The sequence below is a fragment of the Amblyomma maculatum genome, chromosome 1 (assembly GCF_055883805.1).
Source record: "Amblyomma maculatum isolate TAMU_Amacu chromosome 1, ASM5588380v1, whole genome shotgun sequence".
Classification (NCBI taxonomy): domain Eukaryota; kingdom Metazoa; phylum Arthropoda; class Arachnida; order Ixodida; family Ixodidae; genus Amblyomma; species Amblyomma maculatum.
In genome coordinates, this window is record NC_139344.1 from 331,055,517 (window position 1) to 331,081,005 (window position 25,489).

The 25,489-nt window shown below is 44.1% G+C and overlaps 1 protein-coding gene across 3 annotated transcripts in view; it reads right to left on the reverse strand.

Moving 5' to 3' along the window:
- Positions 1-1,394: 1,394 nt before the first annotated feature.
- LOC146207422 (glutamate receptor ionotropic, kainate 2) overlaps positions 1,395-25,489 on the reverse strand; it is a 415,085-nt gene continuing 390,990 nt past the window's right edge. For 2 of the 3 annotated variants that reach the window (XM_084587259.1, XM_084587251.1), the window contains exons 7-15: positions 22,405-22,458; positions 21,711-21,875; positions 20,112-20,264; positions 18,006-18,107; positions 17,101-17,202; positions 13,228-13,992; positions 12,328-12,550; positions 11,139-11,404; positions 1,395-7,824 (exon numbers count right to left, since the gene is read on the reverse strand). In XM_084587259.1, the coding sequence (XP_084443385.1) occupies positions 7,576-7,824; positions 11,139-11,404; positions 12,328-12,550; positions 13,228-13,992; positions 17,101-17,202; positions 18,006-18,107; positions 20,112-20,264; positions 21,711-21,875; positions 22,405-22,458 (2,079 nt within the window). In that variant the 3' untranslated portion in view covers positions 1,395-7,575. The remainder of the gene's footprint in view (positions 7,825-11,138; positions 11,405-12,327; positions 12,551-13,227; positions 13,993-17,100; positions 17,203-18,005; positions 18,108-20,111; positions 20,265-21,710; positions 21,876-22,404; positions 22,459-25,489) is intronic. The other variant, XM_084587265.1, reaches the window with a different exon arrangement.

Below are 25,489 nucleotides of genomic sequence, written 5' to 3' on the forward strand. Positions count from 1 at the left end.
AACAGAACAGAGTATACCACCTAAGCAAGTGATCGGCTTAATAGTTTCTGGATGCTGAAACCAGCATCATGCCATGGTGATGTGGTACACCTTGATGTATTGCACTTTGAAGAAGGGCGCAACAAGACAAATGACTCCTAAGCAATGAGAAGCAACCATGGTGTAATGCATTATTTACGTCTAGCAACGTGGAACTTCTCAGCCAGCTAACATGTACATAATTGACTCATGTCAACAGATGAAGGAAACTGCAGACTCAGTATTGTCTGTTAACACGTAACCTGTAACTTTCATGATTTATCACTACATTATTATCACTGTTTAAAAAATGCTCAGCGGGTAACCGACTTCTTGCAATACGCTCAGAACTGCGAATCAAGACAACATTAGTATTGAAGAGTATTACTAATTAGGCATGGACTGCCTGTACTTCCTAATAGAAACAACGTTTTTATTCTTTAGTGGGCTTTTGAAAGTCGGGTTTCTTATTCCTTACTTCAGTGCATTGAGTGAAAATCCTGTTAGGCTAAAATGAGCTCTGCTACTGGAATGATTGTTTTCAGTGGCAAACTCCAGGGGAGTATAAGTGTGTAGCGTAGGGGTTAAAACAGTGCCAACTAAATCAACAAAGGAAATGCATACTTGACAAATAAGCATACAATTCCTGCAGCAATAATGCTAACCACTCTAAATATCTTGAATTTTGGGAGCAAATGTCCCCTCAAAGGTAGAAGAAAGATGAAGAGAAACACGTCAAACTTTAATTCTATGTTTGAATTGTTTAAGATGCAAAAATGTAAACCTCACAAACGCCGTGAGGAACCCAAATATGTATCCTTTCCTACAAAGTGAGTACTGACTTCAGTTGAATGGAAGCGCTTGGAAGGAAATGCGTGCGAGTTTACGAGGACTCGGCAAATTTCTAATATCTCAAGCCTTAGACTCGGCGTGTGCATTCTAAGATTATTTTATGAAATGAGCCATCAACCTTCACAAAATCCATCGAATTATTCATATACTCGTCAACCACTCCCTCATGTAATTCCCCTTAAAATAAATAAATAAACAAATAAATAAATAAATATAAAATAAAAAATAAATAAAATAGGAAATATACTTACATAGGCCACATTATGTTTCTGCTCGCACAGATCATTGTTTTAAAATTTTGGAATACAGTGCCAGAACTAACGTGTATGCCAGTTCCTTTTTTGTTCGATCCATCAGTGAATGGAATCGGCTTTCAAGTCATCAAGTGTGCTCCATAAATGAAGATGTGTTTTTTTCCACTCTGTAACCCCCCTGCTGTAGCGCCCTCGGGCTAAGCGGGGTAATCATTGAATAAAGAATAAGTATAAAGAATAAATATGCATTTCGACCAGCCTTTCATTTGCTGCTCCGCCACAGGCAACTCACTCGGGGCTACTGGCCGAAAGAGGTAGTAGGAATTGGCCGGAGTTTTATACGTATCATATAATTCGAACCAGTCAATCATCAAGGTTTCACACGACTAAGCAAGGCATGTGAAGCGCCACTGTGATGAATCGCTCAAAACCACTCACCGCTGCTGGCAATGCAAAAAAGTATCCTTATTTTTACGCGGTTGATGTAAGTGCAAGCCCCTGGTTTGGATAATAGCCCATTCAATGTGAAAATGCGAAAACAGAAAAACAATTACAGTTTATGTTGAGAACACAATTCTTATTTGGAAACTGAAACCAAAACTGGAACATAAACCGACAGCACTTACTAACAGTGAGACATTTCTCTCCAAGTCTTTTACTGAGCTAGTTCATACAAACCTGGTATTATGCATCAGCGGCTTATGGATCTTCACAATAACAGGCTAGAAGCCGCTCCTTTTCTTCATCATCGGTTCTTACACATCCGTCTTCCCTTATCCCCTTTCTCGGATTTCGTTTTATGAACGCAAAAATAAAAAAGATTATGCCTCCTTCAGCCTTCCTAAAATAGCCGCTTAACTCGGACCGATCCGACCCTTTCTGTCAACTAACAAGACATGAGGAGAAACATCATCACGTCAAAAGATTGTGTTCTGAATTATTAACAGTGAATAAGTGCGTTTTCGCCTCCCTTTCCCGCTTCCGAAATTTTAAATTTAAGCGCTATATTTAGACTTATTTGTTATTCGTTAAGCAACGTATGTTTGCTTAATTTTTCTCACCTCTGGCTAGCCACCTTAAAAACCATCGTTCGCAAGCTTTCTGCTCGAACCTCGTCAGAAATTACTTCCGTTGAATTGGAATATGAAGATTCAACGACGCAACCAGGAAACCATATCTTCTAAGTACGACCTTGTTGTAATGTGATTCGTAGATTGATCGCAGAGAAGTAAAGTTCTTGAGCTAGTAGTAAAGAGTCGCGCCTGCTCATGACAGTAATTTCTTCCACGCCTAAAGTCTTGACCTCGTCGTCATTCCAGATACAGGCTGTCACATGGCTACCTTCAAAAGGTAAATCCTAATAAGATGGAAATAACCACACGAGGGCTCCAAGGTTTGTTTTCGAGTAATAATCTACCCCTTCGCTACCACGGAAACTATGGCACAGAACTTCGCAAAGCGTATTCTTTGTTATACTAGTCTTTCTTCATCCCCTATGTCTTTTCTCTGTATTTGCAGAGGAGCAGATGGTGAAATGACACTGACGGTAAAGAATTGGGAGAGAAATTTAAATACTTGTGGGGCAAGTCAAGGGCTCCTCGCAGGAGCATTCCAAGTGGAATCATACGCAAATGCCACTGCTTTGTGGAGGCTGCTCCTTTTTAACACTGCAATAACTATTCTAATGCGAAGCCTACGTGTAGCAACACGTGGTGACTAGCTCCACGGAAGCTGGCAGCCTTTGTATAGTGTCTTGAAAATGCGCACAAGTACTTTATTCTCTTTGCCGTGAAGTAAGTCTGGACGGCCATGCATTCAAGCATATTAGCTTCCGTTTAAATCATAACCTCTAAGTCCGTGCTTAATTTCAAAATTGCGCCTCACTTTATTCATAAGTTGGCCGTGGCAAATTTTAGGTTAAATAGACAGCCGATTTAGCACTAAGCGTCGTTGGGCGCTCGTTATTTTGATATTCATTACATAGTTACATTGCTACAAAAAAAATCACAAATGTGAGGCGTAGAAATGCTACACTGGCGTTTTAACTTCTCTTAACGTTTGCTTACATTCGAATAGTTTCAGTAAATGACATCCCAACCGTTCCATGCTGCAAGTTTAGTATTTGAAGCGATACGTCAATTTGCCCTAATTTCCAGCAGGTTATCTGCCACCTCGAACACTGTAGAGCCTAACGCTCATATCTTATCTAGAAATCGATGGCCACGGTTAGTAGTAATCTTTTATTGGCTTTTTTTGTTCTTTTAAAAGGCGTCTATAGGAACGATATCCAAAATTCTCCGAAGAATCAGCTTTACTCCGACAAACACAAATTTGGTTAGTAACCAAATGAGAAACAAATTTTGGTGATATCTATAATATTAATACTGCGAGCAATAAATAATAATAGCTTAATGGGCTTATGCTCAGAACATTTATATCTGAGATACCGAATAACGTTCCTCTGTTCTATTTTCGGAAAACTTCATGAGCACATCAATGAAAACCATATGGAAAGCATCAATCGTGTCGTAAACGGTGCGTCGCTTGACTGTCATCACAGTAGAAGCTCTTGAGAACTGTTGCAGATTTACCGAAATCTGTATAACGTTAAGATAAGTGAGAAACTCTCGCAAAGAACAAAAGCTTTGGATAGTACCCCAAAGGTCAGGTGTGTAGTAGCCTTTCCTACAGACGGTATTAGGTAGCCAAAAATATCTCTCCCAGGCGTATTACATGCTTTCATAAACTCTAAACCGCGTATAAAGCGTCTAGTGTTGCATGACAGCTGAAAACAAAATCCTTACAGCGTAAACCTACGGCATATATATCTACAAGAATTCGCTTAAAACGAAAGTCCTGAAAGAGAAACGCTACGTAAAACGAAATAAGAAGCAAGTACTTTGCGTGCAATGCGTTAACAGTGATAAAGGTATATATCATATGTGAGTTCTGCGAGTAATTATGTATATTAAATAGTATGGGTGATTGTATTCGTATCTGCTTGAAATGGTCCTATACAGCTCAGTGCGTGTCACATTCAACAAGAACTCGCCCCGCCTCGGTTCACGCGATAGAATTCGCGCGCAGAGGGGGACACACTAAGCCATCGGCAACAATGTTCGTGGTAGATGAACCTTCACGTCGTGCAACAATAATCACTGACCATTCTAAAACGCTCCGCTATCAGACTGGAGGGAAGGAGTCTTTTGCGTATTATAGATTTCAAGAAGAAGGGCGACCTCTTAGAAATGCGCGCTTCTCACAAAATACTTGCGGCTCCACACAATGTCTATAGCCGGTCTATTAGAGAGCCGGCCGATTGAAGTATTCATCACTGCGTGGAGCACCATTCGCATCACTTTCCCTCGTCCGCGCATTTCAGATCCTACAGAAGCTCTATCATGACAAATAACATGTTCTATGTTAACAGGGTCCCGGCGAAGAGAAAAAGCTACATTTCAACCTCTCATTCTTTTTTTTTTTGTTTTGATTGAGGGATACTTGAATAGTTTCAAAGATACATCGAGTAGCTGAGCTCAAGTACTGCTCCAACTGTTATGATTGGCTGTTCTTCCAAAGCAAATATTTTGTGGACCAAACTCCGCAGCCAAGCTTAGCAGAGGTCTACATGTAGAATGTCTAGCGAGACTTCTCATTAGCTTCCGCTATTCTGCCACTTTATATACTTAGCCAGCTTTGATATTTATATGCTCAGTTTATTCTCATAATTTCATCTCGTTATATCATTCCAATAAATATGTCTCGGTATTTTGTACCTCTTTCTCTACCTTGTCGTAAGGCAGTGACTCTGCTGCCACCTGCTATACTTACACGTTTACTAAACCTCTTATCTGGCCATCTATGGCTTGTTCATCAAGCCCTTGCAAGAGGCATCGATCAATGCGTTGTTAACGTTGTGAGCTTTGAGGTGTGCTTGCTGTAAATGTATCTAGTCTAAAACCCCACTTGTCAATGACATTGTTGTGTCACTGGGTTCTCTTTTTTTCGCCTCAAAAACGACCGAAAAAAATTGCGCTAATTTATAATGAGATCAAGTTTGGTCATAAGGATCCAATACCGCCGAAAGTAATGACCGTATCAGGGCACTAGACATCGACGCAACTGTCGCGGCTCCACAATAATCCGTGCAATAGGTGTCACGTCGTGTTCAAAACAAACATCCGCGATAACACACACAGTCATGAATGGCCAAAAACCTTCCTTTTAGGAAGAGGTAATTCGTCAGTAGTTTGTGCAGTGAACTGATGTTCGATGTCACATCCACGGGACGAACACGCACACCACAAAATTCTGCGTACAAAGTCTTGAAACTTGAAAAGGTTCGATGACGACAGGTAGAAGCGTGGACATTGAGCGTTCACAATATATCCCGCAAATACCAAAAGAAGGAAAGAAGCAAGTATTGAGTACATATTTTCCGAACTTCTGCATGCCTCAATGCCGATTCTTTCGGAGCACGGGTGGTCTTAACTAATTGCCCACTTCGCACAATAGATTAGACTCGCCAACTGCAAAAATACGTGAAGACCAACACGGATGCAGCTCACAGTCTGAGCCAAAACGGCCTATATGAGTGAACAGCTTAATAACCTTTTCGGTTTGATTCGGACTCCTACAGCGCACAAAAAAAAAAAAAAAAGACATGAATACGCGCGATGTCAGTGGTGACGTCGGCACATTACATTTTGCCCCTGGAAGGCTACTTGAGGTAAAATTCTAATGCAAGAAATGCATCAAAGTGCTCTTTTGAGCATTCCAGACAAATTTGAAAGCTTTTCGTGCCGCCAATAATTTAAAAATGTTTTCTAAAAGTGATCCTGGCGACCGCTTACTGCCGATGTTGGCGATACATCCCCGCATGCAAACCTCCCCATTGACGTCATTGGGGCCGCTGGGCTGGCCGCTCATTGGACGCTTCCAAGTTAAGCGGGTGGGACGGGGCGTGGCGGGTCACCGTCGCGACTTGTTTTCTCCTCTCTTGCGCGCCGACGTGGGCTGAGTTGAAGGAGGAGAGCAGGGGCATCATTTTCGATCGCCCGGATGTTCGATGCTAACCAGGCTAGCATAAATTTTTTTTGCGTTGCGAAGAAGATCGATGGGATACATATTGCTAGTGCGCGTTTTGTAATTTTAGTAAATAGCTTTTCATGGGCCCTTTAAATATAGTACTGCGCGGAATAATATTTGTTTTTTAACCTTATCAATAAATATGTAGCGTGCTTTAGCCACTCTTTTATAAAACCAATATGCCACAATAAAGCAAGAGTGACCTTTTGCTTAGATGTCTGCAGTGGCGTGTAATGCTACCGAACTCTTGTGCTCAATATACTGTGAAAAGTATTGATACACTCATTAGCTCGAGATTTGCAGCGCGCATATCTGGAAGTATCTTAGTGTAAATATGTTCGAATTAAAGCTGAAAGTAAGAAACTTTTCATGTAATTAAAGTAAACTCTGAAGTTTTGACAAAAGGTATTTATGCGCTGTATACATTGCCGCCATTCAAAATTGCAGAGACACTTTCAACGGTCTACTACTTTTCTATATCGTGAATCATAGATATTCCAGCGCCTGCCGAGGGCTATCAGCCCTTCTCGATCATTGTAGTCCATCAGCGCCAGTGACATCAGTCGTCTGTACACATCATGAAAAACAGTCGTGTTCCGGTGCCATCTCAACAACAAAAATCACTGAGAGGCAAGCCAGCCAGCGGTTTCGCGCCCCAAACGGACTCCTACTACGAAAGAAGAGAGCGCAGGAGTGGGAAATACACCGTGCGCACCTTAGGTACTGGCATTCCTTTCACTCGCGACACACCTATACCGCCCCAACACTGCCCACTTCAGCAAACACCGATGTAAACTATTCTGCACTGGTCATCAGCTATGTAGCGTCCTGTCGCGCCACGCTCCATTATTTCCAGAGCAACAGCTGGCGCGACGATCTGGTAAAAACAATTGCTTGCACTTAGGCACAGGCTTCCCGCAGACACAACCCGTGCCACACGCGATTCAAGCAGCCGCTTCTATGACAGGTCGGTGCCCGAGTCGCTACCACCACCACCGGAAGTCTACTCCGCTTGCCGCGGTCACCGGCGCACGTCTACTCGCCGAAGACACCTCGAGTCACCCGCACACTGTGAAAGTCACCAGCGTCGGTGGCGGCACGGAGAGCGAGGAGAAACGTTACGGTGACGGCGGCGTCCGCCCGCCGCCTTCCGTCGCCCTCATGACGGCGAAGGCCGGGGCGCCGCGTGGTGGATCGGGCAGCGGCCACCAAAGTCCGGCTGCTGGATGGTCGACGTGGAGGCCGAGTGTAGGCTGGTCGACGGGCGCGCGCCCAGATAGCACAGCTGCGGCACGTCGTAGTTTGAGGAGGAGGCCAGGCTGCTTCCGCCGCCCTGGTTGGGGGCCCCCTCCGTGGCCCTGTGCTAGGAGTCGGTGCAGTCGAAGTGAAGGGGCGACTTGCGCATCTCCAGCATCTGCATGATGCCGTTCTCCTGTGCGTGCAGGTCCATGGCACTCGGCACGTACGTGTTTCCGGCTGCCGTCGGAAGGCACTTGGAGCACTGGCGCCGCAGTGCGGGCCGCTGCCGTGATGCCCGACATCGCACCGCGAAGCGGAGCTCCTCGGCCATCTCCGAGCACAGCGATTGCTGCGTGGAACAGAATAACAAGTTCTGCGCCAGAAGGAGCGTCCGGTTACGACCTTAGAATGCGCCCATCTTCCCCCAACACTAACTCGGAGCACGGAGGAAGAGAGGCAGAAGAGCAACGCTCGGCCGTTGCGAGTGTGTAGTTAGCGACACGTCGCACAGGTGGCGACACAAGAAGCTTTATATTACAGTTTATCGTTTATTCATAGTTGTTCGAGCCACGACGGTTGGTGGAACCGTCATAAGTTGTTGTAGTTATTGTAACTGCCACGGATCCAAAGACCTGTAGTGACTAGCAATGGTTGTTTTGCTATGTGGCCGTTGGATTAAGAAAGCACACCCTTTGTAGTGACACAGGGGACGAAACTCTTATAGAATTCCAGGTTTCTTCAGGCCTATTAAGTGAGAGAGGAAAATACTTTTTCATCATTCTAAAATCAAAATGCTAGGAAGTTAAAAGCTACCGGTTTGCGAGCACAGTTGACAGGCTGTGCTGTGGTTATGCTTTGCGTGCTACATTGCTCTCATCCCAAAAAAGACCGAAGCATGTTTGTAATGACAAAGCGATTCCTACCACTGAGTCGTTACAACCATAATACAATAATTGTTGCGAATTCAAACGTTAGTTCTCTGAATATTCGCCTTCCCCAACTTAATCAGCATTTTAGATTTATATCCTGTCTCCGTGTGTGCCTACCCCGTACGTGTACTTTCTTTTTTCTGTAATTCTGAGCTGCGTTCAAGTATTTCTCTTTACTTCAAGTTTGGTCTTTTGGTCTTTCAATTTGTCAGTTCTGCTCGTCCATATCGTACATAGCTCACTGGGCTGAATAGTTTTACAGTCCGTCTGCCTTTCGTTGTACGCCTATGAAGCCTAACATTCATGCAGTGAAACCCACTTATGACAATATTGAAGATACAAGGAAATGATGTTGTTATAACCAATAAGTTTTATAACCAGCATATGCCAAGAAAAAAGTAATGACAAACTTCAGAGCATTTTGTGGCAGGAAAGTACGTCGTTTACAATGTCGATTTATTTGCAACTAAACATCTATCAGTTTCTTTCACTGTTTCAGGCATAGCTAGTTTACACCGTCCCACGGGGTGCACAACTACTGAACGTCCCCGACTGGTGGACCTTAAGAAAAAAATTAAGTCCTGGAGGGTTCCGTAGTTTGTAAAGCATCTGTTTCGTACGTTCCTGCTTGCCGGTATTGACATCATAGGTGACCGCATATATGAGCGCCTTATCGGTGGAATCTTCAACTTTCGCAACTGCAACACCAAGATGGTACGGTTCTTCAAGTGTCGACACACCACCATTACCCTTACATCGGTGGGCGCTTGGCGGACACTCACGCCACTAGCATTCTGATTGAAGCCCGGTTTCCAGAAGCAATTCGATGAGCCTGCCCTACCGATGAAGCAATGACGGTGGAAAGGAAGAAGAAAACCATGTCCGCAAAGCACGTGCACGTCACTGACTGACGGAGTAACGAATGGCGCATATGGGCTATGCAGCGATGAATCACATCAGTGTCCTGGTGCGTTTTCTACCAAAGACACCCCCTAAGGAATGGTAATTATAGCTGCTCCACCGAAGGAAACTAGGAAAGTGTAAGCGTCTTTGCTCTCCCCTGCGCCCTTGCGTCGCACCATGTCTATGTTAGTGGTCATGTCGGCTGATTTTCACTTTAACAGCACCAGTTAGATCCGCCGATCGCTTCACCAGCTCCTCATGTGACCGCTTTCACATTGTGAAAGTAGTTTGGCTGGTGCGGTTGTAGCTACTCTGTGTTTTTGTGTCTTCTAAGGTCGGCTCTCAGTGGCCATGTTTAATTGTTGTGACTGATAATGCACTATGACAGCATTGTTATAAGCGGTTCATTTTACCATGCAACGAATGGTAAAGCTAACGGCCCCGCAACAGTCCAGTGTTACATCCGATACACACTGGTCTAACTGGCTTTGTCATAAGTGGGCTTGACCATATTCTTAATAATTGCATTTGTATCATAGGAATGCCTTTATATGCAGTATAGAGTACGTCTCATGTAAAGTCATGCAGTCATTATGCAGATACCGAAGAAAACCTCGGCGAAAAAACTGCCGATAGCCATGTATTCACTTCCTTTGAATGAACCAGAGGAAGCAGCTTTTGAACGCAGTTCGCCTAGGCAGAACTTATATCGTCAAAATAAGTACACAAAGAAGCAAGAAGAAAAAACTTCTAGCATATAAGGAAACTACGCTGCAGCAATAATACCTAGGCAGAGAAGAACAGAACTTCTAGACAGCTGTTGCCCCATGTTCTTTGGAAGACAACCAAATGATCTGCGTAGTATCAGCCGCCTTGGCGAGAAGGACACGAGGCTCTTGCGAAATAGAAGACGCAGCGGTGCCTTTTGCAATTCGTGTAAGCCAAACAGCAAAATTTGCGTTGAAATTTGCATGGCCAGCATGACCGAATGAGAGCACGGAAGCACATGCCCCGCTGAAATGAAGAGCATAAAGCACAGCAACGATATTCACAAATTAACCAGAAATTAACCTCGCGTGGCCTGAGCTTAGCGGCACTGCGTGTCTTACTCCGTGACCCGAGCAAGAACAAAGCCATAGCAAGCGTGCAACATATTCGCAGCCACTCAGAATGAGAGCGTATAACGTGCGGCTGAGTTAAAACAAGACGCGATTTGTTGCCGATCGATAAGCAAATTTCAAATCATCAATCGATGTGATTATGCCGAAGAACGCATCCAATATATTCGCAGAGCTCTGCCTTGCCTTGAAATACGCAACGGTCAGAATTTTTTTTTCACAGCGTTAAAGCTGGTATACTGATGAATTTCTTATCGATGTGTAGCACACCTACGTGCTGTGCATTTTGTACTTGCATGTTCGCTTGCATTTTATCGGACGTAGCTCCCTCGAGTAGAGTGTCTGCCAGATTTACATCGCAGTTTCTACTGCAATATTCAGAAGCTGGCCCTGGAAGCTGGGAAGCACCTTTAGAAACACTTTAAATCTAATTTTACACTAGCGCTGTAAAACATAAATTGGACCAGCTGTTTCTTTCTTCACTTGGAGTGACATTTTAAAAACGTAAGAACACATTTCTGAAAGCTGAAAAAGTGCGTAAACATAAACATCGCCGCGGAAAAAAAAAAAGACGCTTTTCTTTTTTACAATCTGGCTTCGAATTCAAATTATATGTGCAGCAAGATCTACAAAACTGGTGCATGATAGCTATGATGAAATGCACTGCGCCTACGGTGAGCAGAGAGAGAGTTGCGGCAACGAAAAAGAAAAAGCTGAAGACTGAATGAGCGTCGTACCCTGTCCGTTTGAGCGTGTTTGCGCGAGTTGACGCAAAACTCCATGATGGCGGTGACGATGGCGACGGCGAGACCGCAGAGCAGCACGACGAATACGCCGCCGATGTTGGCGAGGCCCAGAGCGTTGGCCTTTCCCTCCTTGTTCTTGTCGTCTCGGTTGCAGGTGAGCCCCGGGCTCTTCCACCACTTGTTGTACAGTATCTGGATGACGCCTTTCTCCTGCAGATCCAGGATGGCCAGCGATATCTTGTCCCGCCACGGCGAGCCTGGGGCGCGCAGCGGTGCGCGGGACAGCGCGGTAAATCGCAAGCACAAATATTGTCACCTCCCAGCTATCCGCTACAGAACTCACTTTGCCATTTTTGTTTCTTTCGCAAAACTGCAATGTGCTAGTATAAGACATAAAACGTTTTGTATATAAGCACTTCAGTGCGTGCGCGCGTGTGTGTGTGAGACTGCGTGTGAGTGAGAGTGTGCGTGAGTGCGAGAGTGTGTGTGAGATGCAAGTTTGTGAGTGTGAGTGCGTGGGTGTGGGTGCGAGTGTGAGAATGTGCGTGAGAGTGTGCGTGAGAATATGTGCGCATGAGTTGTGCGAGAGTGCGTATGAGAATATGTAAGTGCGAGAATGTGCGTGTGCCGATTACGCGCGTGCGCGTGAGCTACATTCGTAAGATTGTTTACCAATCTGAATATCCATGCATCGAAGACTACACACTAGACGGAACCCTGCTCAGGAGAGCTCGATTATTCTTTTGATACATTGTGACAGATACAATTACCTGATACATATTCCTGCGAAACTGCTCTCGATCCCAGTATGAATACTTCGGAAACAGGGATCACCGCTTAGCTAAAAACAAAGACAGCGCCAGAAATGCGCCAAAAATTGTTGAGATCTTCTGCCGGTTTTAAAATTCGAGTTCTTTATCTGCCCTGAACATACTGATTACACAAACCATTTAGTTTCGGCTGAACGACCAGTAATCAGCCGAGATGTAGTCCGCCACTTAATTAGGAGCAAACATTGGCACATGATAAAGCATATACAAGTTTTGTCGTCATACTAGAGCGTTATGGCAATGCACAGGACGCCCAATAGTGCAATTTTGGCTGCGGTATCACAGAGTAAATAAACTTAAAAGTTCAACTGCTTGAATGAAAGTCTACGGAAGAATGTTGGTATACGGACCCATTGGCGTAGCGATGCCGTATCCCTTGGAGTCTAGCAGTCCACCGACTTGCGTGAGGTTGCAGTCGCGCTGCACCATGTAGTCAAGCATGGTGGACTCCATTAGGAAGGCATAGTTGCCCTGCAGTACTCGTTGGACACCGTCCTCGTACGAGCTGACAAACACCCCGGGGCGGTTTTCCATAAACCGCCACATCTTCTGGTAGGTTTCCATTTTTGAATCCTGCAAGACGCAGTTTGACGGTGTTCGAACCCACCTCATTTGTTGTAAGACTATTTTTACAGGCTTCTACAAAGGTAACATACAACTCGATATAGTTTAGTAAGATTTTTTGTTGGGCTAGTTGGTTCACGACTTTGTCGTTAAGGACGGGTTGCGCGCACATAAAAGACAAACAGAGGGAGAGAACAATATAGTAGGAATTAGTACAAATGAAACATGATTGCGCTCTTTACTGCTACATCTTTCTCTTCCTGCGTTTGTCTTTTATGTGCGCGCAACTTGGCCTTAACAACAACATGATGTATAGATGAATGATGATAATAGGCAATCATAAAAAAATAAATGAAAAATGCGGTACTGTCGGCATACAAGCACCCCACATAATGTTCGCAAAGTGTCACCGCTGCAATTATTTGAAAATATATCCAGTGTTATGAAAAATCGACGGAAACAATCACTCTTTACGAGTACTACATAACTCCACTAACGGTTAATACTCACACGTTATTGAAGCTGCGAATTCACTCAAACGAGAGTACCTCTTTCGAATCTTGGTTAGCGTGTATAATATAGCTATGTGAATTCAGCTTAGTAACCACTTTTTTTCTTTATCAGTCGGCCTTGACGGCGTTCAAACTTTAAACTCCTTACGTTGCCAACGTTCAATTCACACTCACCCTGAAAAACGTCATGGTGGAGCCGGAGTCAAGTGTGCCGTATGATATTTTGCTCTGTTCGGCCAAGTCTTCGACGCTCTCGATTGGCGTGATCATGCGCTCTACGGTCAAGAAGGCGGCCAAGTTGGCCGTGTACGACGAGATGAGAATTAGCGTGAAGAACCACCAGATGGTGCCCACGATCCTCGTGGAGGTGGCCTTGGGGTTCAGGTCGCAGCCCTGGTGCATGAGCGTCACGATGGTGAACCAGAAGCTGTTGCCTAGGCTGAATTGGTTCTCCATGACCCCGGCGTCCCGGACGCATGTGTGCGGTGTCCGCCACTCGTACGGGCTGAACCGGGCCACGATGAACATGGTGAACGATACAAGCAGGTAGGCTGCCAGTACGTACAGCCAGATGTCCACGTCCAGCGGGCTCATGAAGGAGAATAGCTTGACGGGCATTCCTGAGGGTAGCATGAAGAGGATGCCGATGCCGAGGTTCATGAAGGGCTTGGTGAAATCTATGACGGACTCTCGCGCGTAGTTGATGGTCATGGGCGCTACGGCCAGATCGGCGTTCTTGTCGATGATCTCCCGAACCATGCCGTTCCATTCGCCGGTGGTGGTGTTCTCGACGCCAAACTTTTTGTCGGGCACCAGGTACAGCTCGTAGTTGAAGCCCAGCAGGTCGGCGATGGTGCGCAGGAGGTCGATACAGAAGCCGTCGAAGCGGTCGTTACCCGTCAGGTTTTTGTTCTGCTTCATCATCACGTACGGACGTGACTGCAGGAATGCGGGATGCGAGGAAATAGGAGGGAGTAAGTAAGCAAACTGATCAGGGTTAACAACAACTTTAAGTGGCAACCATGAATGCAGCACGAAATATATACATACTGCCTTAAGTGCCCCCGTGGACAGTTCGGCCCCTCAGCGATAAATGGCTGGTACATGCTTCATGTAACTGAGACCAATGTCCAAAGTGCACCTTTGGCGAAAAGGCGTGTTTACTTTTGCTGCACAATTTTAGTCTGTCCTCAAAAACCGTTTAGCTACGGTTATTATAGCTGATTTCAAGAGACGAAGAATCAGCGCATATTTTTTATTTGAAATGAGAATTAAAACAAACTTTGTCCACACACCAAATACTGAAACTATTTATGGCTGAAGCTATCTGCCTAGGCCGAACACACGATAGTCTTAAGAGAAAGAAAAAAACAATAAAACTTCCAGTGACGATGACAGGTGCTTCAGGTTTGGTCTGGAATGCAAATTAGTGACATTAATTCCTGTTCCTTTCGACCGCAAAATAATCTATCGGGTGAAAATACTTCGCCGCGGTGAAAATGTTATTGTCTTTACCGCCTTCAAGAGATTGATGAAGGTGGCAGCAGCTTTGAAATGAGAGGGCACCCAGAACCCTTGAATGCTGGATAATAAACACAAAACTTAGGCCACGCAGGCACGTTCGTACGGCTCAGTAAAAGCAGGGCTTTATATCCATACGCGTAGTAGCTGCGTGAGATATCAAAGGGGCAGATTAAGGGGTTATCAATTGAGTAAAGCAGTAACAAAGTCCCTGCAAAGAAACAAGGCTCTGCGAGGGCAGCCAGAGATGGATGTCATTAAAGATATCGCATCATGCCCTTGAAACAGGATTTTAAGTGTCAGTAATATTTTAACTTTTGAGAAAGATGTCTCTTTATGTGCAATGGCAGAACGCTCCAGTCTCCGTCGTTGTGACCACATTTCGATGGAGGCAAAAGGCCTCGGTATGTTTAACCCCATACACTGTGGATTCTTTTGTTTTGAAAGTAATACACTGCGAAAAAAGAGAAGGCTTTTAGTAATGGAAAAAGTGAGCAAAATATTGCAAGTCCTACTGCAAGACATCAGCACAGCATGAAATTTGTGATATAAATGCGGAAGACTAAACTAATTCAGACAGAAGAGTTCCACTGCTTCCGCTGTCACAGAGGTTATGGGAAATTTTGAAACATTGTAATCTCGTCCGCATTTCAGCCTCTTTTCCATCACAGGATGTAAAAACCCTGACTGCAGTTTAATATTTTCACGGTCGGCATGTCTGTCATATTCCTGCTGGACGAGTCAAATCCCTTATGTATTAGGTATTGCAGACGTCGTCTATCCCTCTTCGCGATTATATACAAAGCAGGATGAATCATAAACAGCTTCTTCCGTATGTAGCGTGTGAATGGAAAAAAAAAAGAACAAACGGAATATCGCAAAGACGTTCCTTCATACAAGAAAAAGAAAGATCTTGCTGAGCTACAGTCTAGTTCTAGAATGCAGTGACTCCAAAGCTTTTGTTAAAAAAATTATTGCTTCACCCTCTGCGCAAAGATTCCCACAAAGAGAAAAAAAGATGAGTCCTGGAACAGCGGCTAGGAGTTCAATATCAGCGTCCTTTTTTGCCCATTTCATACTTCCTTGCAGTGACAGCAAGCATTTAAAAAAGATGGACCAAGATTTAAAAAGAAAAGGAAAACTTGCTATCTTCTCGAATCAGGAATCATGTAAAGTACTCCGTGGCAGCGAAATGCGGCTTGGAAACTTTCCACGGGCGCTGAATATGTACAGGCTGTGAGAAAATTGTAAACCTCTTAAAACGCTACATTTTTGTAATGTTTTAAACAAAGTAACTTAGGTTAATTTGGCAGCCCTCTGATATGAAACGAACACTATTGTTCCATAATTTAGAGAAACATGACACACTTTCGGTATTTTTTAAAGTCTAAATACAAGAAGTTGCTACTAAGGTAGTTCCAAAGCAAAAGAAGTGCAAGAAAGCAATCTGGTTATCTGAAGAAGCTTTGCAAATAGCTGAGGAAAGGAGGATGGCAAAAGTTATGGGGGAAAGAGAAAGATACAAGGTTCTCAATGCGGATTTTCAGAAAATAGCAAGGAGAGATAAGAATGCCTTCCTGAACATACAGTGTCAAGCAGTTGAGGACAACAGCCAATTAAGGAACACAAGAGCTCTGTATAAGACAATCAAAGATATCAAAGGAAGCTTCTGTGCTAAGCTGGGCGTGATAAAGGACAAACGAGGCACTGAAGCCGCAGAGATAAAGAAGAGGTGGCAGGAATACACAGAAGAACTGTACAAGAAGGACCCGAATGTGCAAACCCAACATAAGACGGTTGTGATCACTGACCTCGAGCCGGGCATCCTGAAGAGTGAAGTTGAATGGGCCTTAGCCAGCCTTGCTAAGAACAAAGCTAGCGGAATTGATGGCATTCCAGCTGAGTTGCTTCAAAACCTCAACCATGACGCTGTTAACATTCTGCATACATTATGTCAGAAGATTTGGACAACCCTGCAGTGGCCACAGGATTGGAGGAGGTCAGTTTACATCCCCATTCCAAAGAAAGGCAGTGCCAAAGATTGTTCCAACTACCGCACGATCGCGCTTATTTCGCATGCTATCAAGGTGATGTTAAAAAACCTGCAAGGTAGGCTGCAGCAGTATGTGGATCGGGAGCTTCCGGACGTGCCTGAACTGACTGACTGACTGACTTCACTCATCGTGTATATAAAATATTTGCTAATATGAACAGTGGGAATAACTTTTAGTGACACTATGGCCGGAATTCCGCAAGGTCATTCAATTTTTAAAATATGCATCATCCTCCCTGGCCAACAGGAAACAAACGTAAATGAAATAAAATTTTCAGTCTTTTCAAAGATACAGCCCCTTCTAAGTTTTTTGACTTTGTGCTTCTGTTCTGGTGGTGATGTACAAAGCTCGAGATATACATATGAGGTCGTTTAGGTGTTAGCTTTTTAACCAGGAAGGCAAAAAGTAGCAGTGCAGCTGCTCGTGAAGCAGTGGTCTCATTATGAATAATATCTTCCGTCATGGTGCTTACCTCTATAGTAGTCACTCGAAGCGTGATATTGGAGGTACCAAAGTCGTGGAAGGCATTGTGGTTTGTGATGTTGAGGCCATCGCTAGTGGACCACTCACCTACCTGAATGACGGAAAAAAGTGAGACGCAGTTCAGGTCCTGAGTGACCCCTAGAGAATAATAAATATCGTTAAAACGCAAATTATATTTGTGTGTAATTCGACTAGGAAGTTGGCGGTAGGAAATCCTAGTCAAATTTGGGGTATAGGCAAAGTGCTAACGAGCCGGCGTTGGTGCACCCTCAGGACATAACTTATTCCTTTTTATTTTTTTTTTACTTCTGTCAACATCGTCACTTTTTGGGGTTGCATTTTAGTCAGAGCTCCACTGCTACGAACAATACCATAATTAAAAGCCACACTTCACATACCGCTTGACACCATTTTGCGGTTGCAGACGCTACATGAAGCGCGCGCGCGCGCGCACACACACACACACGCACACACACACACACGCACACACACACACACACACACACACACACACACACACACACACACACACACACACACACACACACACACACACACACACACACACACACACACACACACACACACACACACACACACACACACACACACACACACACAGACACACACACACACACACATATATATATATATATATATATATATATATATATATATATATATATATATATATATATGTATTGCAATTATATTGCAATATATATATTGCAATTAAAATGCGTTTACTACTATAATGATCAGCAATTTTATCTTATATGACACCGCGGTCTAACGACATTTGTTCTCTTGGAGAGCCCGAGAAAAAAGCTAACGTGAATATTAATTGCAGAAGTTAATAAAAGCCATGCTATGATTGCATATCCAGATACTTACTTTTTCTAAAAAGTTCTGGCGAAGCTTGAGCAAATCTAGTTTCAGGCTCGTCCGGTTTCCCTCGTTGAACCGGATATTTCCTGTCAGGCCATAAAAATCTACCTGTATAGAGAAATACATATTTGCGGTCAGAACACGTGCACTGCTGGAGAAGTACGTAGGGGAACTGAACAAATCCTTCAGTGCTGCTAAATATAAGTACTATTAAGAGCGCCTGACATCACCTGGAAATTTGTTTAGCTCATGAAATGCTTATCTTTAGAGCATTACTTTTATGCTCGATTTGTGGCATTGGCCCCTCCGTGGTACTCAAGAATGCGGAATCGAATCCCGGCCGCAGTGGCCGCGTTGCGATGGAGGTGAAAATCAAGACTCTCCTGTGCTGCGCGATGTCAGTGAACAGATGGTCGAAATTTTCGGAGCCCTGCACAGCTGCGTCTCCCATAGTCGCTTTGGATCATTAAACCCCATAGACCAGACCAGACTTCCTGGCATTGGGTACCTCGCTTGACAACAGAGATGGAAGCGTATGTGGTTCGAAACTTCGGCGACCACTTGTGTCAAGCATATTTAGAAAGATAAATCCGCCATATTCCTAAACACGAAATTTGGAGGCATATTTTGTAGGTTTCATTTCCTTTTTTGTTTTCCGTGATTATGACCTGAGCCGTGAAGAGAAAAATAGGGGATAGAGAAGCAAACGACGAGCCGCAAGCACAGCCGGGTTAGACTTAGGACTGCGCTTAGCTGTAATTACGCTGGCGTAGTTCTTCGCCAGTGCCACTATGAACACCTTTAAACAGCTACTTAACCACAGCATACTGCTTCTCCACTAAAAAAAATAGACAAAAAGGACGTTCAGGTATTAGGCTTTTTCATTCGTCGGCACCGGTCCGCCAGTGGCGCATGGGGGTGTGATTCATTTATGTAAGTATTTATCGTCACGAGCATGTATCTACGAAAATCGGCATGACGTTATATCTTTCAGCTTACACGACCTGCAGTGGAAATCAATAAAACAAAAGTGCCGAATGAAATTAAAACGAAATTAAACGTTGCGTGATACGGCTCCAGGTTTTACTCTTTATACCACAGCAACCTACACGATGAAAGTACGAGAGCGACAGTTACCAAAGAAAAAAACGCACCCTTTTTATTTTTAACACTGTACGACTTCACGGCGTGAGACAGAACTAGATGCTTGGCAGGCCTACGTAGGACAACTTCACTGGCAAATGACAACCAGCAACAGTGGCCTTAAATAAAACGAAACTGTGATCGTTGATGATGCCGTTCTGCTTCTTGATAGGTAACATTCCCAATGAGACGACTCAATACGAGACTGGATGACGAATGTATTCTAAGCGTGAAATAAAACTCGAACAATACAGCAGAAATGGGCACAGCTCTCCAATATTTTAGTAATATCTAGAATGCGCTGACAAATGCAGAGTTATTCAGCGCCCCGTTACAGGACCCCAGGGACAAAACGGACAAGATTACGCGCATCCGTAAAGAATGCTTGCTAGTTGCAGCGTAATTTGCTCGACTGCGACTCTAGTTGATGACCTCGACAGAGTGCAACAAGCCATGGTGCTCTTTCACATTTACTCAAAACCAGCGTTGTACAACAAAGAGAAAACGCATGCATGAAGGAAGGTGCCAATGGCCGCACGACTAATTTGCTTTTCTCGCCGTTTTGTTCCATCGAAAGAACTCTGACCCATACAAACGATCACGATAAGCTTCCTTTTCTCATAGTATGCAGAAGTACCTAGTGGAGCAATGATTTGTACTTTAAGAAAGTGTAGTAAGGGTAAACAAGTGTAAACTGCAGTTCCTCCAGAATTTGTAAGGAGAAGATAACCTCGAGAAAGAGCTGGAACTTTCTCTCGCGACTGCTTTTGCACTTCAGTGTTAAAGACTTTCTCACACTGGTTTTGAAAGAGTGCCGGAGTTGGAAGATCAGTGCGCTGCAGGTAACTGTGGTGAGAGCATATGCAAACTGTTTGGAGCAATGGCCTCATTGTAGGTGTGAGTATTTTTGCAGTGAAACCTCAGTGGTGTCGCACAATAATCAACATATTATGCTCGTGCAATCATCACCATGCTGATGAGGTTGAAGAGGCTGGTGCCTTCGGTCCACGAGACCTCGTCCTCGCATGAGACGTTGGCCGGTCGCAGCGTGGCGCTTCGTTGCAGGTCGTTCAGCCCGTGAGCGAAGGCGTACACAGCGTCAAACATGAGGGCGGGTTCCGTCTGGAAATAAGAACAGTGCATAAGTGCTTTCCTATTGCCACGGTAATTTTACTATGTACTTCGTGAAGAACCGAATCCGCGGGACTGACTCTATCGCCTCCGCATGCCGCAACGGAGAACTCTAGCTTGCACCGATTGCCACTCAAAGAAATGATCCTGTTCAAGACAGCTTCGGCTGGAGGCTTTCATAAGTTGACCACTAATGAAAAAAAAAAAAAAAACACTAATGAATCGATCATATCCATACTATCAACCAGGTGATATAAAAATAACTGGAATATAACCAGCCCCTATAAATAGCAATCACTGACTACGAGAAAACAGTTCACTCAGTCGAAACCTCTGCTATCATGCGGGCATTGAGAAATCAGGGTATAGATGACGGGTAGGTGAAAGGACTGGAAGATATCTACAGTGTCTGCTCACCAACAGCGCATTCAGAAAGTACTCATAGATTATGACGACTATAGCAGTTAACCGGTGTTGCTCAAGAGGAAAGAATAGGACAGTTGTGTCTCACCAGTACTCACCTATGAGGCTGAAAGGCGGAGGCTAACGAAAAGGGTTCTACTGAAGATGAGTACAACGCAAGGAGCTATGGAATGGAAAATGGCAGGTGTAACGTTAAGAAACATGAAGTATGCAGAGTGAGTAAGAGAAATAACTCGAGTTAACAATATTCTAGGGGAAATGAAAAAAAAAAAATGGGAATGAGCTGGACATGTAGTGCGAAGAGCGGATAACCGATGGTCGCTAAGCGTAACAAATTGGATTCCAAGAGAAGGAAAGCGTAGTGGGGGCGGCTGAAAGTTCGATGGGCGGATGAGGTCAAGAACTTTGCAGGGGTCAAGTCGATGTAATTAATACGGGACAGGGTTAACTGGAGGTCTATGGGAGAGGCCTTCACCCTGCAGTAGGTACAGTCAGGCTGATAATAATAATGTTGATGAAAATAAAAGCAGGGCTGAAGGGGGCGGGGACAATTTCCGCAATTGCTTCCTTTTCTCAGTGTGAGAGTAACATTTTCTAATGGCAAATTATGCTCTGTGCTTTGTTATGTTCACCACTCTTGCCTATCGCAGAGTGTAGAGTATTTGGCTGTCCGAAAGGCGAACTATCAACTAATTGGCGATGAGGTAGATTCTATCAGGTGCTGTGAAAACGCGGGAGGTGGGCTGAGTATTGACAGCTCATAATATGGTATGGACATCTGCATTGACCTTTACTCGTGGAGAGGGTTACGTTCACTCAAAATGTGCTGCGAAGGACGCTGCGAGGTTAAATGAACATTCTCCACTAAACTAGACGTACGAAAACGTACCGCAACCAAGTTTTGCTGTAGCATCTTTCGATATGTTATATCAGGAAATTGGTCAGGTTCTAACTTCGTTTAATCGTTACTGTTATAACATGATACAGTCGTTTCAGATGAGGTTTTGTACTTACGATTATCACGTTAGAGCGGTTGAGGATGTTCTGCCCGAAAGGTTGAAATTTTTCCATGTCTCGGAGTATATTCCGAACTGTCTGGTTTTCCGAGTCAACCATTCGATAAGCAGTGATGTTGACGAAGTTGTATTGGAAATCTTCTAAGTTGTAGGCTTCGATGTCCTGTGTAAAATAAAATAAAACAGTATGCCCCCACATAACCAAGACGTCAACAAGCACTTCGTGCTATCGCAATGCGCGCCTTGTGCTGGTCTTGTGTATCAATTATCTAGCGTTGGGCAAGCATGGCAAGTTTTTGTAATAGATGCTAGGTGGTGCCCCTGCTGCCTTTGGGCGGAAAATCGGCGTTTGCGTCTTTGGCTCCTTCAGCCTCGTTACAGACGGTTCTGGTTTCTCATCATGGGGGACGAAACAAGATAAGAACCGCTGTAAGACACACTACACAACAAAAAGGATCAACAGCGCGCAAGCTTTGTGCGCGGTTTCAGAGCAAATGAGCAGGATAACGTTTTGCAAGGCGTGATAAAAATAACAGGTTTTTTCTCCTTATTTGTTTTTACACAGTTCACATTGCAGGTGCTTATATTAAGTAGTCAGTTTTATTGTTCTTTTTTTGTTTACTTTACAGTAAAAGACTTTATCTAATTCCGTGCATGCAGACTGCGTAGGTATTATATGAATGCATACTTACGTAAGTAGCGAAGTGGTAGTGATATTTATAGTCATTCATCTGGATTTGGAGAATCTGCAGAGAAGTAATACGGAAAGTTGAGTTATCTGGAAAGCAGTGCCAAAAATATCAGCGTAGAGGTTGAAGACAAAGTTTCGTCGAAGTAGACGTACATCGTCTTATTTGTTTTACGTCATCTTAACAGTTATTTTGCACGAATCAGCATAGCAGAATGGAATAAGAACTTTAGCTCAAGCATAATGGGAGTACTGTTGAATAAAGCCCTGAAGTAAACGTACACCGTTATTGGAAATCAGAAAAAGAGGCTTACACAACTGTGAGCTTGTCTCATGCATCTTAACTGCATATCGCAAGATTTCGCATGGTGGTAATGAAAATTACCACGTTTCTAAGTACTGCAGTCACAGGTCAGACGAAAGTATGGAAGTTAGTAAATCGAACCCCATTAGATGACTTGTGTAAAACTACACATATCAGTACAAACTAAACTGTCATATCAGTTATTTCTTTTTATTTATTTAAAATGCTTATGACTAAGTATAGACCTAGCAAGAGGGGCACAATCAAACATTGTCTAAGGCAAGAAATGTTAAAAACATATTTCCGCGAATATTGGCAGAGAAAAAATAAAAAATAACAATTAGCACAAGGAAGCGAGCTATAAACTAATTGGTGATGCTGTCGATTCTATTAGTATTATAATTATTATTACTGTTCTATGTTATTAGGCAAAAGATAACTGTGACATATGTTTGTTTAGTTTTCGTTTTCTACAAATATTGCGCGGAAAAGGTTTTGATCCGGCATTAAAATACCTCTGAAACATTATTGAAACGTTAAAATTTAAAACTTCACACACACACAAACAAAAAATAACTTTTTCGTAATAACACTTCTTCCTTGTAATACTTTCACAGAATTGCTTGGCTGTTATTTCAGAGCTGATCTCTCCACAATCACTGTCCATCATCGGGCTGTAATGACTGCCCTGATATGACCTGATATGATGGGTGACATCCAGTGACGCGTAGTGTTTTTGTACCGGATTTTCAGAGCCGTTGTACCCTGTCTGACTGGCACTTACAATATTTTGCATTCTAATTCTAGTATATTTCGATAACCAGCTCTGATCAGAAGCCCCAAGCGAGATGAAAAATTACAAGGGTTCAAGGCTGCTGAACCAAATACTGAGCGAAAGTATTAGCTGCGGGTGGCCGAGCGTTCTTCTTCTTCTCTTTTTCTTCTTCCTCAGCCCACATAAAAAGCCCCGCTTTAACCAACCCATATGTACGTGCCTTAGTGGCCTATAGGGGTAACGTGAATGCCAGGGTCTTAGCAGGCTGATTCTGACATAACCGTCCCATGTGAAACGAGAGACCCAAGTTGGCAGCTGCTGCCAGCCCGTGTGTCACGTGGGGTGTGACGTCACAGCGTCACGTGGGTAAGACGAAACTGCGGCCGGGTCACGCGAAGGCTTGAAAGTGCGAGTAGTATTGCTTTCGCAATAAAAATCGCAGATGTATATCTTGGTTAAACCTTGATATACGAGCCAAAGTTCTGTTAGCCTTGGTATAGGCACGGGTTGCTTCTCTAGCCGAGCTTCTCGACCTTAGTCGCTTTCCGCTGCCGATTTAACGGTCTTTTTTCTTAGTGCTTCTTTACGGCGACCTAATCGTCTCGTCTCAATAGGCAAACGCAGCCTAACGCCTACGCCACCAAGTGAAGCACGACCCTTCGCACGTCTCACCAGTCACGAGATCGGAGAAGCGAGCACCAGCGACGTAGCTATTGTACACCGTTCCTAGTCACGTTAAACAGCAGTGACATGATACATCAGTGCCCCGCAGATGGCTGAAGATCAAACTGAGGAAAACTTGAGCATGGGAGTTGTTCTATCTCTGGCTTTAAAAACTTGACGGACACCTAAGCTCCTGCTTAAGGGTTCGATACAAAAGCGTGATTGGCTTCCATCACTAATCCTTTACGTTTACCTCTAGTATCTGACACATACTGATTATACAATCACAAGCCGCACATTACGCGAAGGACTACACGTCCAACGTATAAATTTCCGCTTAAGCAAACATACCGACGCTCCCGTGTGGCGTGGACGCAGCGTGTCCGACTCGAAACCCAAAGGCCTCAGAAGCCTCGACTCCCATCTCAACCACACACATAAAGAAGCTGCCCGAGTTGGTAGCTACTTCGTATACTCGGTCATGTCATGCGATCTTGTGGCGTCTCACAGCCGGCCGATCAATCAATTATCCGCCATGCCCTCGCCAACACCATCTGTTTGGGGCATGGTCGTGATGTTTTTTTTTTCTTTTTTTTTTTCACAGCGCCGACACCGAATTTTCTGGACAGCGAAGCCTTTAACGTTATTTCCCTAATACAAGAACACCTGTAGTTAAAGTGCAGACCCCCTCCCTCCCCCTCCTTCTCCCCCATTTATTTGTATATGGTGGTCCCCTTCGATTTCTGTACAACAGTGAGATCGAGCTTCAAACCCAAGCCCTTTGTACAGTTTCCCAGCCAAAGTTCCTTGCTTTTTACCACTTCAGTTGCCGCTGAAACTGCGCCTAGGGGATTTCACGAACTAAAATAATTCGATTTAAAATTGCGACCTCCTTCAATTACCGGTAAACGCAGCACTTCAGTAGAAAGACCTAGTCGCGTACAAAAAGGCTGTTTAAGGAAGCTACGTCTGAAGCTTTAGTGCTGTTAACCATACGGGCTCTTAAACCAAAAATGGCTAGCTCCACGCTAAAAAAAAAAAAAAAAAAGAAAGAGAAAGTATCCAAAAGCATAACCCCAATGGGCATCCTTTAAAACGTTCGGTCCTAAGGTTCTTCTACAAGAGTACACTCATTGTACGACCAGGCACTCGAACGGCTCTTGGGCCGGCCATTCCCAATCGAGCTCGGTTACTTCAAAGACGTCGGCTGGCTCGACCACTCGAGTGTTCAAGAACACGCCGCGCTCTATTGAGTTCGTCAATGACAGTGCTGAAGAAGAGAATGCGGAGGTAACCAGAAAGGAGAGAGAGAGAGAGGCTGGGACACGAGTGGTGGCGATAAAAGTC